The following is a 16,071-nucleotide window of genomic DNA, read 5'->3' as shown; positions in this document are numbered from 1 at the left end:
GAAGGTATGAGAAGTGTGCAGGAGTGGAGCAGAATGGCTGAGTGCTCTTCCATAACACCTTATATACTACAGGCAAGGATTAAGAGTTCAGACTATATAAATACATTAGAAGAAGAGCTCTAAGCCAGAATTAATAAAGCATAGCTGGGGCAAGTTTGCCTGAAATATGTCTGGGACCCTGGCAGTGAAAGCTGGGGCTGTTGGAAACCCAATAGCAGTGTCTGGGACTCAAGTACAGAGTGCAGGGGGCAAAGATAACTGGATCCCAGGACAGGCAGTTTGGCAATGAGAACTAAGGGAAGAGACTGGGACCAAGATGCCTGGATCCTTGGAAATAGGAGGATGGGATATTGGGGTGGGGGGAGCAGGAAGGGGAGCTGGGGAACCCAGAAGCTTGGGTTCTAGAATAGCAGCAAATCAGAATTCCAGCATCTCTGTCCACCCTCCTCTCCTTCTTCCCTCTATCAGGCAAGGGAGAGGAAAGGGGGGACTGGAGAATGATCAAACCATGGGTTTTGTCCCCAAGTAGCCACATGAATACATTCAGGGTCAGATAGACAGATAGACACAGGAATGGTGGGGGAGAGAGGAATTTAGTGCTGCATTGGCCCTGGAGGAGGCTGAGATGGGTCAGGAGGCTGGGGAGGGGTGGTAGGGCTAGGTCCAGGGGTTGCACGACTCCGTCCTTTGCGGTGGCCCCGTACACAGTGTGTATGACCACAGCCCTCCTCTTCCTCCTCATCACTCTCCGTAGAGCTCTCACCAAAGGCCCGAGGTTTCTCATAAATACAGCAGCCTGGATTTGGAAGGAGAAGCCCAGTTAAATAGGAGAAAGGGTAAGAGGTAGAGTCAGTTCCATACCCACTGCATCTCAGTTAGAATTCCTACTCCTACCATAGTTTCCTACTATCTTCCAGGATCCAGCTCTCCCAGGCTCACCCCCTGGCATTCAGACATTCAACTCTCCTTTATCTTTTTAAAGAGCCAGGAATCCAAAGCTTCACTTCTCCCACCTCTGATGCTTCTTGCCTTCAAGCCTTGGCACATCTCATCCCAATTTGAACCCTTTCGTACCTCTTTCCCCTCTAACTTTAACCTCATCTCCCTGATGCCAGAGAACCACCAGGGCAACAACAGGATTGGGGGCATCTGGGAGCTTTAGGATGGCCAATGGATGTGACAAGGTAGAAGGTATACACATGGGAGGCAGAACTCTAGGGTTACTGTGGGCCACCTATCACTCACATTTTGATGAGCGGCGCCCCATGTGTTCGTTGTCCACAGTGTCACTTGTCCATTCCACCTTTTTCTCTGGCTTCCGTTTCCGAAGTTTGATGGTTAGGCTCCGGTTCTCCTGGAAGATTAATAGAGATAGAGATAGGCATACCTACATAGTCCCTGCTGACTGACCATTCCCACTCCCTCCCAGGGGCCTCCTTTTGGCCCTATCCCAGACCAATCAGTATCACAGATAGCAACAGAAGAACTGAGTTGTGGGAGAAGATGAAATAGAACAGGTCTCTGACCTCCTTGAGGAATCATAAAGTAGTATTTCCTGTTCTTGATAACCACTGGTATACAAAGAAGTCAGAATTTCTAACCTAGGAAAGGTCCCAGCAAATCATCAAAAGAAAATATAGCCCTTACTGTTTCTCTGTCTTTCTCTGCAAATCATCCTTAGTGGTATTAATATACGAAAATTATTTTCAGTCCCAATGTCTAATCTGACTCTTTTCTTCCAGACCCCTTATTTTTTTCCCCATTAAAGAAAGAATTCCATTCTGACTTCTCTCACCCTCAAGCCCAGCTCTCCTTACCTCTTATCCACCTACTTGCTAGCATCCTGGAATCTCTGATAACTATTATTGTAAACTCCCTTAATACAGGTGTTATTAAGCCCTATACAATCTTCTTTCTTTGAAAATAGCCTGTTTTTGCAAAATGCTACCTTTTTTCTCCATTTACATTTCCTCTGATTTTTCAAAATACTATCTTCATTTCCTTCTCATTTGTTCCCTCATTCGCTTCCTTTTACATTTATCCTCTTAACAGATACTTATTGGTAAGTATTCTTCCAAATTCCCCTACAGCTGGCCTACAGCCATGCTTTTACACAGTCCTCCATTTCCCCCCAGTACTTCCCTTGCTCCTTAATCCCCAGGTTCCCATTCTTCATTAACTACACACACCAGCAACCCAAGCAGCACCACCTATATCCGAACGTGTCGCTTTAACGTCCTTCTGCACCATCTCTGCCACTCCGAATAACCCCAAGACCTGCGATTCTCCCAACCCCATATATTCAACCCCACTCCTCCCATATTCCCCAAGCCCAGCCCCTCCAGCAACTCCAAAACTCTATCCCCTCCCCCACGGTATCTCCCAGACCCCTAAACAGCACCGCCCCCCACCCTCCGCCGCTTTTCTCACAGGCTCGGTTGTCACGGTAACCGTTGTCTCAGTGACGGTCTCACTCAGCCCAGCCCCTGCCTCGGCCATGGCTAAGGCTGAGAAAAGGGAGAAGGGGAGGAAGGCGGATGAGACACCCTTCCCTTGTTCTGTGTCTCTGGGGTCTAAGAGGATCGGTATCGGACTCAAGAGTAGCAAGCAGGATCCTCCACCTTCTTTTACCCCCTCCCCCCCTTCCCGGGCCTCCGCATCCCCACCCCTGGGGGATAACCTGTCCAACCCCACTTCCGGCTCTCTGCTTCCGGGTGTGACGCATCCTGTAGTCGCCCTCTTTCCTTACCGGACACTAAAGACGTCTAGTGCAAGCGTCGCCACATTAGTTCCGTCTTGATGTAACAGCGCAGGCGCCGCAGGGAGGAGACACAGACTTGGTGGAAGAGAAGTCACTGTAGTGGTGAGGGAGGAGGGCGGTCCGGAGCGGCGAGCGAGCGCTCCTCCAGCAGGATGGGGCGGAGACGAGTTAGGCGCTGCAGACCCGCTGCCGCCCCCCTCCCCTGGGTGAGTGGGAGGACAGGGAAACTAAAGAGCAAAGGTAATGACCCTACAATGGTCTCTTCCGTTTCCTTATTGTTTCGTACAGGAATTTCAGAAAGCGGACCAAAGAGCATTTGGAAACACACTTAAGAACAACCTGGGTTCAAAAAAGAATCTGGGTTAGTATCTGTAAGGTACTAGAATCTGTGCCTGTGAAGTGTTCGAGCAGTACACTTAATTCATGTTCAACTTGGGATATTTTCCCGTGATCTCACCAGGCCTTGAGGGTGGAGGCGCATGAAACACTCGGACCCTGCCTTCTAGCTCCCAGTCTAGTGGGAAAAATTGGTATGCTTAGCACTAACAAAACTGTAAGACATTGGGATATTAACATAGATATAAATCTCATCTGTGAAATTGAATTTAGCTGCATATTGCCAACACTCTGGGGTAATGGGAAAAGTAAACAGAAATGGTCATAAATGATAATACAGGACAATTTATGCTATGATAAAAATACGTACATTTTTCTCAGGGAGCGAGAGTGGTTTAACCGGGAGAGAGACCTTTGTTTTGTTTTTTTTTTGGTAGAAAAAGTAGCTTAGAGTCACAGGTGTGTGTACTAAAGGACACGTAGCTGGGATGTACAAAGCTGGGATGTAGGGGAGTGCTGAGGAGGCTTGTCAGGTAGGCTTGGATGCCCTGATGCTTTGCTAAGAAATTTCGACTTGAATCAATGTTATGGGCCAGGGAAAGGTTTAACGTATAGTAAACACAATGAACAGATTTGTTTCAGATTTTAGGAGTGGGGCAGGGAAGTCAACTGCCAGAACAGTTCAAATGTACAGTGCAGAAGATTGCTCTGCCCACCCTCAAAGTTGCTGAGAGGGTCAAACAAGATAGCATATATCTGAGAACTCTGAATACACAAAGGGTCATAGAATTACAAGATAATCATTATTACTCTCACAACTTTATCACCATTTAAGCCAAGAAGGCAGGAATACTGATTCCCAGACTAAAATTTGAATTATGTTTATTGTTATATGTTTATTGTGCTTGGATTATGTTTGTTTCCCTTTTAAGTTTTTGGTTCAAACTGAAAAACATACAACTAGGCCTGTGTAGTATGGCCCATTAAAATAACAAATCTCTCTGTGGAATAGGATTTCTTGTAATTTTTACTTTTTTCTTTCTACATATGAATCCATTACAATTACATTTATCTTAAAAGCAATAAATCCAAAATGTTCACCTGTAGTAAGTATATACTTAGTATCATGTATTTTGTTGTCCAAACTTACATATCAAATAGATCTGGTTAAATTTCCCTTTGAATCTCTCAGTATCCAAACTCCCATTTTTTTTGTTTCTTTATACTCAGGAACCAAACAGATTCAGATAGTGAGAAAATACTTATAATTGCTTTTGTAATATTAGCCTCATTGCTGGCTTCATTTTTTTTTCTATTTCTCATCTACTAATTTACATCTTTTTGTAGCTGCTATATTTGTTGAAAGAACAAGTATATCTCTATAAGCTCATTTAAATTACATCTGGAACAAGACAAATTATAATTAATACTCATATGCCTGGGTCTTATTGAAAAATATAATTTTAATAGGAAAACTCAACTAGGAATAGGAGCACTCTGGGCACAATGGTAATCCCCACATGATGATCTGCTTCTCCTCTGGAAGCAAATATTGCAACCAGAGGATGGACAAGGATCTAGGAACCCAATATCCTTCACCTTCTAAGGAAGAGGAGAGGGAGGGATAGTTGAGTTGCCCAGAAAATAAAAAATCAAGAGTCTTCCTTCTCCTGGAACCTATAGAGAAAGAAAGGATTTCTTTATTATATTGGACCAAAGGAAGAAGTTCTAGCAATGTAAGGTGAAATACTCAAATAATCAAAGAAGGACTTTTATTTGTGACCTGTGGAAGACTAGTTCCCCTAAACAATCCTTCAACTTCAAGCCAGCTAAAAATGCTGGGATTAAATATATATCTAATGAACTATGACCTTGAAGAATGCAGAGATTTCTTGGGACAAAAAAAAGCACTAGCCATAAAAGATTTTTTTAAAGGACAAACTAGAACTAAACAAATTTTAAGTTAAAATAAATAGGTAAGACTGGGAAAAATACTCTCAAAAGATATATCTAACAAATGTTTTTAATCCACTGATGAGATGGCAAGGCAGTAAAGGCAGTCTTCACATTGGGTAAATTACGTAAGAGCAGGAAATTAAATAGGTTAAGTTAAAATTGAAACCCCTGCTACCATGGTCCTCTTGCTGTTTTGACAGCCATATGGAAGAACCTGAGACAAACCTACAATGTCTGCTAGGAAATACTCTGCATAAACTTGGGACCCCCAAGGGGCTACCCTTCTGTGTAAAGGTGAATTAAGAAAAAAAAATCTCTGCAGAAGGGGAATTTGTGTCACTGGTAGAGGAAGAAAAATTTCCCTTGAGATTTTCTAACAATAAGCTGGCCCGTACATGAATTTGCAGCCTGAATCATACTACCTATGTAGTCCGAAAACAACCTGAAACTAAGAATTTATTTAAAGTGATTCTGGCTTGGTAGTGCCTCAAAGCACCTGAACAGGAAACACAAATGTTGAGAATACAGCATTAACTTTGTGCCTCAAAGAATTCCCATACTCAGCATCAGACCCACAAAAACTGTGGGTATCAGAATTATGAGATACAATATGAATAGCATGTTTAATATATTTAAAGGTAATACATCTTTTAAGAACAAAAGAAACAATTCAAAATATGATTAAGGAATTGGAAACTATTAAAAATGACTGAGGAAATTTCAAAAATCAAGTAGAACTCAAAAAAATTTTAATGTAATAGTAATGTATTAGTAATGTAATAACTCAAAAAAATTTTAATGTAATAGTAATGTAATAACTATTACATCTGCTCTTACATCCTTTAATGTAATAGTAATTGAAACAAACTGAAGACAGAATCAGTGACCTGGAAGAGAGACCTGAAGAAATTACCCAGAAGCAGCATAGACAGAAAGAGATGGAAAATATAAAAAACAGGGTGAGAGGAATAGAGGATAGACAGCCTAATAAACAACTAATTAATTAGCGTTCCAGGTTGTGAGACTTGAGAACATGGAAAAAAAAACAATATTCAATGAGATAATGGCTGATAGTTTTACAAAGTTGATGGGAAAATTAAAAAAAAATCAAACCTCATTGTCAAAAAATCCAACATATCCCCCTCAAAATTTTAAAAGTCATATCTTGATATATTAGTAAAACTGCAAGATACCAAAGACATTTAGACATCTGCGTTCCTTAAATCATGCATGACTAATTCTCACTAAGGAACAACTTCCTTGAGTATAGTGGAAGATTCCAAAATAACATGCTGACCACTAAGCAAAACTTATCTTCTGTATTTTTCATTGCCCTTTAAAAATATGTTAAAATCTTTAGTTCACTGGTGTTAAAATGACAAGAAAAGTATAATTTTAAAAAATAAAACGACAAATCTCCCTATTACTAGAACTCTATAAAACATGAATGGGACCAAAAGAAACAATTGTTTATTCAGTACAAAACAGTAAATCACTAGATTTGTTTAGTTAACAAACAAGCTGAGAACAGGCAGAAGCAAGGGAAAGGATACGCACTTGCAGTTGGTACAGGTGTAGAAGACAGTCTGCCCTTCATCGGCTGAACGCATCTGTCTGGTGTGGTATGCCATTCCCTCATGACCACAACGAGAGCAGCGCCTGTCAACCTGGGAAGCAACTGGTGGGTTAGTCATATCCCCCTACTTGTCACAGGAAGTAGCTGATACACTTCCAGGGCACTGCTGCTCTAAAGGCCCATCTTCTTTCTTGGAATTGTGTACAAAACTCTCCAGATCTCCGTTTCTTTCCCACCCTCCCCGTGGGTCCCGTCCTTGATGTCATTAACTTACCACGGGTCCCTGGAATTCAGGTCCTTCCTCCATCGACATAGGCATGGTTGTCCCTAGTTTGTGTAACACGACTGAGGTTTTCACAACCTTCCCTTCGAAGTCTGCACAGGCAGTTAAGAACTGGTTAAACACGCGGAGGAGCTGATGCGCGCAATTCCCTCTCGGTTAGGCCAGGTGGCCCCACATCCTTCCCTTCAGGTTTCAACCCCAGACGGAAAATGTAAGTGCTTGATCTCCTGCTTTAGTGTCCCACTACAATCGAACCGATCTAGAGGTCCCCAGGCCTCCGACCCTTCCTCGATGGGCCCTCAGGCGGGGCTGCTGAGTAGGAGTCCCTCACCTCGCACGTTGATGGAGAAGCCACAGCGAGTGCAGGTGACTGTATCCTGAGATCCTGGCAGAGGCAGGACTGAGCCGCAATCAGGACAGAAATCCAGGTCTGACTGGAAGCTGGAGCAGGTACGGGCGAGGTCCATGACGGACAAGTGGTCAAGGGCTGGGAATGGAATGAGAAAGTTATTAATAAAAAAGAGAGAAGCCCCCTCCTCACTCAGGGCTCATTCTTGTTCCGTTCCTGGACGTAAGCATAGGTGATTCGAACCTCCCTCCCAAGCACGTCTTGTGCCTCTGCGACTACGGAGTGCGAGAGTCCGGAATTCCCAGCCCGCTTCAGGTACAGCCAGACTTGGGGCTGGCGAAAGAGCCAGCCAACTCCGTGGGCTAGAGCACCGCCTCTGGGCTGGCAGAGGGGCTGCGAGCATGAGACGGGCTAGAGCGTCGATGCGTTACGGCTCAGGATTGGCTGTGACGTCATAATTAAGCGCAAACGTGATCGGAGAACCGTGGCCCGGGGGTGGCGAGTGTGTGAAGGGAGGTAAGAGTATGCCCGTTCAGCTTGATTCTGCGATTTCGGATAAGAAAACAGGTAATTGATTTGCCTACCGCTAATTTTCCTCTTAGGACCCAAACCTGGGATGTTAATTTTCTTATTCTCGCTTCTTACAGGGACCCAGTGCGGGAGGAAGGGGAGCGTTCCCCCGAAAATCATACTAACCTTGCCGAACATTAATTTCTTAGGAACAGAGAACTACAACTCCTGTCTTTCTTGAGTCTGTCTTTCCCCTTTGAGGCTGCGCGGTAATTTAAAAAAGAACTAAACATTTGGGGAGGTAGAGTTTTAGCGCTCCTTGGGCTTCGAGGGCCAAATTAGGGCTTTCTGCTGAGTCCAACCTGGCTCTCGTGTTTTGGGCGTTCTTTCGGGCCTCTGTAGGGGGTGTTTCGGCTTCTTAAGGGGCCAGAAGTGGTGAGGGTGAAAGCAGTGGAATGCTTACTCCCTGGGAATGAAAGGAAGTGGTGATGGCATGGGATAGGGCTCAGGACTTAGTAAATGGCGAAAGAGAAGAGGTTGGGCCACACCTCCGTAGACACACTAGTCAAGGTATTATCTTTGGGTAGGATTTCACTAAGACTTAGGCCAAGTTTGGCTTTCATTTGCCTATTCCTTTGACTCTCGTCCAACCAGCTCTCAATCATCGTCATCATCCATTAGGTGGACAGTTGACATTTCCCAAATCTTTTATAAATCAGGAGACAAAAGCTTTAGAAAACACTGCTACTTTCAATCATCCGTACGTACAATCTAAACTAGAAACTTATCTTGAAGGGACAGCTTCTGGATGGGTTTCATAGTTACCTCTCAGCCCTTCCATCCCTATCCAACCAGGTAGTTGTGTTTTTAAGCTACTGCATACAAATGTGGAGCCATCACTATTTTCTCCTCTGAGACAAGCTGTGGTCTCTCCCTAAAAAGCTCCGATCTTTTTTTCTCTGCAATAATGAAAAGACAAGCAACAGTGAAGGAGTTAAAACTCTTGTAACTGAATGCAAGTCCAGCTTCCTGCCACTTTGAAAGTCAATACTGGAGAGGCAGGTGCTGATGTAAAGGAGAGTGGTTCTATTCAGGTGCCAGCAACATGGAAGATGGACTCTCATCTCAGAGCCCATCTTAACATCTCAATGCAGGCAGAGGTTTTTATAAGGAAGGAGAGGGACAAGGAGAACAAAGAGATCAGGGGGAGAGTCTGTGGACGTGCAGTCAGTGTCCTTGCTGGTCCCAATATGAGTCTTTAATGGAAGCATACTGGAGCTGGTCAGTGCCAGCCAGATTCCTGCAGCGGGGTGATCTGCATTGACAGAAGTTGTGGTCAAGCCCATTTCTTGTATTGAATACATGCAGGAACTGGAACGGCTGGTGCTTGCAACATGCTTACGAAGAAATGGTCAGTATGTGAGTTCTTTTTATCAGTTTGTTAGTACCTCTTATTTTAATTTTATTTCATGGTAAGTCAGTAGTATCAAGTTTTTATTTCCTGTTACACTCCGTGCAAGCTACCAAAGAGTGACAAGCCCCATAATTTCATTTACCTGAGTGTCACGTTGTCTGTCTTACAAAGGGAAGTCTGTTGCTGAGACCATAATGTAGGTAGAAAATTTTTATCCTCACTTCTCTGTGTGTCTGTCTCCTTTGAAAATGAACATTTAAATTAGTGCTCTTCCCTCACCAACTTTCCCTTTTTATTGAAGGTCCACCATAGTTGAATACTGTCCTAATGTGGTAAAGGAACATGAGTATTATATATGAGTCATGGTCCTTTTCCACTGAAAGCTCACAATCAGTTTAGTTAGTATTTATTAAGTACCTACACCAGTCTTTGAGTTGAGGCTGGGGCTGCAAAGTTGAAAACTGTTCTCCGACCTTAAAAAGTACAAATAACTATTTAGAATACAATAAAAGTATATTAATAGGACATAATGTGAGAACATAGGACAGGCATATAAAACAAATATGCCTGTATACTTCAAGAAAGGCTGGTAAATGTTTTAATAAAAATTAGGTACAATATTATGGGGATCATAAGAGAAAGATGCTCAGATATGTGATAAGGATAATCACTGATTAACAAATCATTAATTATGAGAGCTTGGAATCACAGACTAATATTAAGTACTATGCTAGATGTGGTGTACTGAGAAATAAAAGAAAGTTGGCCATTTTTTAAAATTCCAAATAGAGATACAGACTAAGGGAAATAAGAATTTATTTCTTAGTTCTCACTCATGTAAGAAGTCAGTGAGATCAAATATTTTCTGTCACCCTGGCTGGTGTAGCTCAGTGGATTGAGCTCGGGCTGCGAACCAAAGTGTCGCAGGTTCGATTCCCAGTCAGGCCACATACCTGGATTGCAGGCCATTACCCCCAGCAACCGCACATTGATATTTCTCTTTCTATCTCCCTCCCTTCCCTCTCTAAAATAAATAAATAAATAAATAAATAAAATCTTTAAAAAAATATTTTCTATCAGATTCTTCCTGATAATATGAGAACATCATTGTAGTTGTAGATATAAATTATAAATCCCACAATTTATGAGTCTGAATTTCAGTATCAGAACTTTAAAAGTGATATATGAATACAGAAATCACAATGTAAACCATGATTTATTTTCAATTGAGTTGTAGAATTAAAAATATTAAGTGTTCAGAAGAAGGCAAAAACACTTATTCAAAAGATTTTATAGAGAGTTCAGAGAACAGACAACTGGCATTTATTGAGAACCTACCATATATCAAGGATTATGCTAAGCTCTTTAATCTAATTCACATTTATTTTTTATTAACCCAAGAGGCATATTTTTGTCTTATATCTCCATTTTAGAAATGTGGAAACTGATGTAAAGAGATTAAGTTGCTTGCCCTGTGTCACACCTAGAAAGTGGTAGTATTAGGATTCAAGCATAGGCCTATCAAACTTCATAGCTCATACTCTTAGCCATAAATAGTACTTTAAAAAAATGCATAAAGGTGAAATGCTAGGCATCTACAGTAACTTATGTATGACCTCACAGTAAATTTAGATTAGACCAGGGATGGCATAAAAAGTTGGTAGTCTTCACTTGTGTTGCCATCAGCCTGGCCTATAAATAAAGCACTAATTCCTATCATAAGGGGTTCTACAGGGAATGGATTAAAGGTGAAGGATGAATGGCTGTATAAGGAAGAATAGAATTTCAGAACAAAGATTAGAAGGCAGAGATGCTGTATGTGTTGACAGAGGCAGAGAGGGCCTGGATCAAGAAATTGCAGAAACAGAATGAAGTGGTAGCAGTCGGTCTAGGATTATCTCAGAGTGGAGGGTGGGAATTAAGTAATCGGAATTAAGTAATCTGACATAGATGTGCTTGGGCAATGCTTCCTGAAACCTGTCTCCCCTCTTCCGTCCCTGACACAAGATTCAGAATGGTTTGCATTTGAGTCTACAAGACAAGTATGCTTTTAATTTCTATGAAAGGATGATATGCTCTTATTTAAAAAGCATTGATTTTATTATTGTCCACCATAGGAATGCAGCAGTTTCCATGGGGAAGTGACCCTGCTGAAGTCGTACCTGTTAGCAGGTTTTCTCTTTCTAAATGGAAATATTGTTGGCCTTGGCCAAGACAGTTGGGTTTTTTGGTTCAGTCAGTATGGGAGATATGTTCTGACACCTCCCACATTTTAATCTATCTTTGCTTTTTTATCTCAGGTTGGACTAGGTTAAAGCTTCTAGAGACCCCAGGATTGCTTCAGGCCAGCAGAACCCACTGGAGAAAAAAATATTGATAAATAAGTTATCTTCACATCATATAGTTTGGAATTACTGAGAGGAAGAACCTTGGGTTTAAAGTTTTTCTGCTGAAGTGACACCTCAAGTAGCATGTCTACACTGACAAATGTTTTTTTTAGCTCTATCCATACTTGCAATACAAAGTATTATTTTGAAAATGCCCAACACTGTTAAAAAAAAACTAGTTATTGATTTTGGTAGGTCAACTTTCAGAGTTCACAGGCTCCACCTAGGAATGATAGGAGTAAAATCACAGTTCTTACGCCAAAGTAAATAAAAACACTTATCTTTTCTTGGTGTCAGTAGTCAGGGTAAGCTCCTGTTTAAATGTGTTCATTGTAAAAAAGATGGTCACACTATAAAATTCTGTCCCTCAGAGAATCTAGGTGGTGTACATACAAAAGCAGCAAGACAACTGATAACTCAAAATAATCAAGAAGAGTATGAAATACTCTAGGGAGCAAAATCTTTCCCTTGACTGCTGGCTTGCCCAAGCAGGGTATTATAGAAAAACATTGGTGGAAATAATGAAAGAACAAGAGTCGGGCAGTGAAATTAAGAAGAAACTGGAGCCCTGGCTGATGTGACTCAGTGGATTGAGCACGGGCCTAAAAACCAAAGGGTTACCAATTTGATTCCCAGTCAGGGCACACGCCTGGGTTTTGGGCCAGGTCCCCAGTAGGGGGTGCGGGGGAGGGAACCACACACTGATGATTCTACCTCTCTCCTTCCCCTCTATCTAAAAAATAAAATATTTTTTTAAAAGAAGAAAGAAATTGGAGGGGGTAACAACCCAAGCATAGAGATTCAAAAATGGTACTATTTGGTACCTGAGAGAGAGAAAACAGAAAAACACCTACATCGAATGGGATAGGTCAAAATTTAAGAAGAAAGCATTTGGACAATTATGATCCTGTAGTGAAACAACATTCCCCAAAATTCAGCCAGAAGAACATGGTGTCTAGAATGGACAGAGAAGAAAACAGGTAAAAGGGAACAGATACAAATTAAGATCACCGGGAATGCATGATTCAAGGGAGAGAACTTACAGAGCAAAGACTGAAGGAAACATTCTTGAGAAGAAGCCAGAACCAGCCACCTGCAACAAAGAAGCATGGGAGAACTAGGAAAGAGATACAAGAGTGTGAAAGTGTTATTGTATATCCACTTTTTTCAGCCAGTCAGATTAAAGTGGATATTATGGAAAAGTCTCAGAATACAGAAGAAGAAAATACAGTCATAAAACCTTATTAAAAAGTTCTTAGCTATGCCACCTTTTTTGAGAAGTCAAAAGGTTTGTAAAGTTTCAGTGCTTTTCTGAGAAAATTGTCTCTTAAATGAATCTTTTAATGCTGATTCTCATTTATCCCTAGAGTTTAGTGCACAGTCCCATTTATATCAGATACTGAAATACCAAATACCTTTGGCCTTAGAAGCTAGTTTAGTATTTTTAGTTGGAAGTTGCTTTTATTCTCTGTGATGTTTCTTTTCCTCACCTGTAAAGTAGGATTAATAATATTTTGTAGCATTTATGGGTGAATTATGATTTCTGTGAAGCATTAGCATATAGTAGATGTTTCTACATGTTCCCAGTTGGGAAGACCTGGCTTGAGCAGTGATGGTGAATAAGGAATTGTTCTGATCTGCTTCTGCCATTCTCCCTGCTCCCAACCCTGGAAGGCTATCTTGATGAGATTGCTCAGGTAAATATATGCCCTTTCATTGCCCACTCCTACCTTTATCAGGGAACTATTAACCATGTCCTAAAAGTCTAACTTGCACTGTGTAATTTATTTATATGAGAAACCTAATTCTGAGACTTCTATATGCCAGGCATTGTTAGATCCTGGGAGTGAATAAAAAGAAGTTCCGGCCCTTGAATAGGTTGCAACTAATGACATAGATTACTCTCTAAGTAGATAATAAGGTGTGGTAAGGGTTATGGTAGTGGTATGTAGGGAACTGTACAGAAGAGGGTCACCTAACCTAGACTAGGTGAGCAGGGTGAGGAGGGAGGTCAGAAAAGGTCAATTTTCTTCCAGCTTCACTTACATTGTGACTTTCTGTCACCCACATAAGCAAGACCTTTTCAATGTTTGAATTTACTCAGAGCTAACCAAACTCACCCTCTCTCAAACATTTATCTATACCCTGATAAATCAGAAAACAAAATTTATGAATTCAAATTACCAAGCAGAATGAAATTTGTTCCCCATTCAGTTCAGTTTTTTTCAAATAACCACAAGGTTGGAAAAGGAGAAGTTCCAAGTTGGTGAGTAGACAATCAGAGAAATGGAAATTGGATGCCCTAAGGAATATTTGTGCCTAATTTGTGATATTCCTGATGCCCACCCTTCTGTACTAGCAGGACACCCTTCACGAAAATGTTGCTAAATCATCACTGTCTGATAGAACTTTCTGCAGTGTTGTATTTTTGTTTTCAGTATGATAGCCTCTTTACATATGTGGCTATTGGGCATTTGAAATGTGGCCAATGCAACTGTGGAACTGAAATTTTTATTTAATTTGAATTTATTTTAAGTTGCTGTATGTTGTAAGCATGACACTAGATAAACATCATTCCTGTGTTCTAGACTTCAGTTCCACAATCAGCTTTCTGTCTTTGATGATATTTGCAGGTATGCTAGATCAGTGCTCATTTTACATTAGTATCAGTTTAATTTCTATATTTGAGGCTCCCTAATCCCTTGAAGAGATTCCAAAATCACTGTAGAGGACTCCTGTGTGGAAATGAGATGGCTGAAGTTGCTTGAATTAGGTTCAGGAACTGGACCTTTGTTTATTCTAGAATTTGACCAGCATGCATCCCAAAATCTCATTACTACCCACCTGATTTACCTCATGCACAATTTTTTTTTGCCCCTGTCTGTACCCTAGTCTTCCATCACCAAGTCCCAGCTTTAGGTTCTAGACCTTTCAAATAGATGGATCACCAGAGTGCATGAGGTGAAGAGACATTCAAATCGATAGGGCAGTAGCCCTTTGAGTTTAGTGGACTGAGAAGTAATATAACAGAACCACCCTGGATTCTATTGCTCTGGGTTCTATTACCTGCCGCTGAAAAGAACTGTGACTCCCAATGCCAGAGTCTTATGAAAAGGAAAGGAATTGTTTATTCAAAAGTTATATAGGTTTAGCCCTGGCTGGTGTAGCTCTGGCTTGAGTGCCCACCTGCGAACCAAAGGATCACTTGTTCAATTCCCAGTCAGGGCACACGCCTGGGTTGTGGGTCAGGGCCCTAGTAGCGGATGTATGAGAGGCACATTGATGATTCCCTCTCCCCTTCCTTTCTAAAAATAAAATTTAAAAAGTTATATAGGTTTAGAATATTGGTAGAATGCCACCAAATCCCATACCTTTTAGAAACAAAAAACACCCACAAATGTCCTGCCTCCCCTTGCCAAACCAGGCAAATCAGAGGTACAGTCTTTTGGGAAAATAAATAGAAATCTGTAGCTTAGCTGGGTAGATTCCCATCTGTATTCCAGCTTCTTCCCAGTTGTCCATGCTCTGGTAGGCTCCCTCTCTTAATGCAAAACTGCATTTCCATGATGGGCCAGTGGGGGTCCCTCTGCATCCTTTCAAACCACATGACCAAGACTGCACAGCTACTACATGGTCAAAAGCATGCAAGAGTCTGTCATGGTTCTAGTCTCCTGATGTGGTACAGAGCTCTAGAATGACTGCTGTGCACTTGGGTTTAAATACCACGTGGATCCTCCTCTATAACCCCATTTTCTACTCCTCTCACAAAGGGTTATGATTGGAGACTTCAGAGTTGGAAAATTTTAGTTTAAGGTAAACAGTTATAAGCCTAGCAAGTAATGTATATGTTAAAACTTTTGTTTCAGAAACTACAGACTTATAAAGCCCATCCTGACTCTTGGGAAAACAGCCAACCTCCTGGGGCACTGCTAAAGATTGCACCTGGGGTCAAATGGGCCATTGTGTCACAGGTGGGCACAGGTAACCAGGTTCTTAGTGATCGGGACAAAGAATTGAACTGAACACCCAGAGTTTAGAGCAGAGAACATGGGAGCAGGCCAACTCCAAGCAGAGACTGACCTCATGGGCTGGAGGGACTATTCTTACAGGGCAGATCCTTCCTGGCTAGTTTTGGTGGGCTTTTATTGCACATGTGCAAGTAGTTGGATTACTTTAAATCTACTGTGTATGTGGTCTCCCATGATTTTCCCTGATTAGACACCAGGGAAGGGGGTCCCACAATGTTACTGAGTTGACCACCCCTTCTGGGATCCCCCTGTACTAGGTTCACCTTGCCCATCACCAGAGAATTATAGCTCTCCATGTTAGAGATTGGTGAAAAGGAAAGGAATTATTTATTCAAGTTGTACAGATTTAAGAGTAATGACTTAATGTCTTCATCAAAATCCCAAAGTCCATTAAAACAAACACACACATTCCTCCTCCCCCGCTTTGCCTGGTCTGGGGTACCATATCTCAGGAGAAGAAATAGGAGCCCA

At 41.7% G+C, this 16,071-nt stretch overlaps 2 protein-coding genes across 3 annotated transcripts; both read right to left on the bottom strand.

The window, feature by feature from the left end:
* Positions 1-574: 574 nt before the first annotated feature.
* PPP1R11 (protein phosphatase 1 regulatory inhibitor subunit 11) lies at positions 575-2,732 on the bottom strand. Of its 2 annotated transcripts, none has more exons than XM_045826224.1 (3): positions 2,681-2,732; positions 1,246-1,354; positions 575-796 (listed from the first exon to the last, which is right to left on the bottom strand). In XM_045826224.1, exons 1-3 carry the CDS (start codon positions 2,723-2,725, stop codon positions 594-596), a joined length of 357 nt encoding a protein of 118 aa, XP_045682180.1. In that variant the 5' UTR covers positions 2,726-2,732; the 3' UTR covers positions 575-593. The 2 variants fall into 2 exon arrangements, with proteins under 2 accessions (XP_045682180.1, XP_045682179.1); XM_045826223.1 differs by lacking the exon at positions 2,681-2,732 and adding an exon at positions 2,431-2,674.
* A 1,808-nt stretch (positions 2,733-4,540) lies between these two features.
* POLR1H (RNA polymerase I subunit H) lies at positions 4,541-7,656 on the bottom strand. Its single transcript, XM_045826225.1, has 5 exons — positions 7,505-7,656; positions 7,244-7,399; positions 6,904-7,004; positions 6,611-6,720; positions 4,541-4,774 (listed from the first exon to the last, which is right to left on the bottom strand). Exons 2-5 carry the CDS (start codon positions 7,377-7,379, stop codon positions 4,750-4,752), a joined length of 372 nt encoding a protein of 123 aa, XP_045682181.1. The 5' UTR covers positions 7,380-7,399; positions 7,505-7,656; the 3' UTR covers positions 4,541-4,749.
* Between the last annotated feature and the right edge of the window lie 8,415 nt (positions 7,657-16,071).

The sequence above is a fragment of the Phyllostomus hastatus genome, unplaced genomic scaffold, assembly GCF_019186645.2.
Source record: "Phyllostomus hastatus isolate PE091 unplaced genomic scaffold, TTU_PhHast_1.1 phas_scaffold_60, whole genome shotgun sequence".
Lineage (NCBI taxonomy): Eukaryota > Metazoa > Chordata > Mammalia > Chiroptera > Phyllostomidae > Phyllostomus > Phyllostomus hastatus.
The sequence above is the reverse complement of the archived record's forward strand: the minus strand, read 5'-3'. Positions and strand labels throughout refer to the sequence as shown.

Bases quoted from the DNA above. Each gene is read 5' to 3' on its own strand.
- PPP1R11 (XM_045826223.1), bottom strand. From the start codon at position 2,499: ATGGCCGAGGCAGGGGCTGGGCTGAGTGAGACCGTCACTGAGACAACG. The intron at 1,355-2,430 runs GTGAGAAAAGCG...TTAATCTTCCAG, and splicing joins TTACCGTGACAACCGAGCCT to GAGAACCGGAGCCTAACCAT. The intron at 797-1,245 runs GTGAGTGATAGG...TTCCAAATCCAG, and splicing joins GGGGCGCCGCTCATCAAAAT to GCTGCTGTATTTATGAGAAA.
- POLR1H (XM_045826225.1), bottom strand. From the start codon at position 7,379: ATGGACCTCGCCCGTACCTGCTCCAGCTTCCAGTCAGACCTGGATTTC. The intron at 7,005-7,243 runs GTGAGGGACTCC...CTGCCTGTGCAG, and splicing joins CTTCTCCATCAACGTGCGAG to ACTTCGAAGGGAAGGTTGTG. The intron at 4,775-6,610 runs GTGCGTATCCTT...CTTTCTCTATAG, and splicing joins TACACCTGTACCAACTGCAA to GTTCCAGGAGAAGGAAGACT.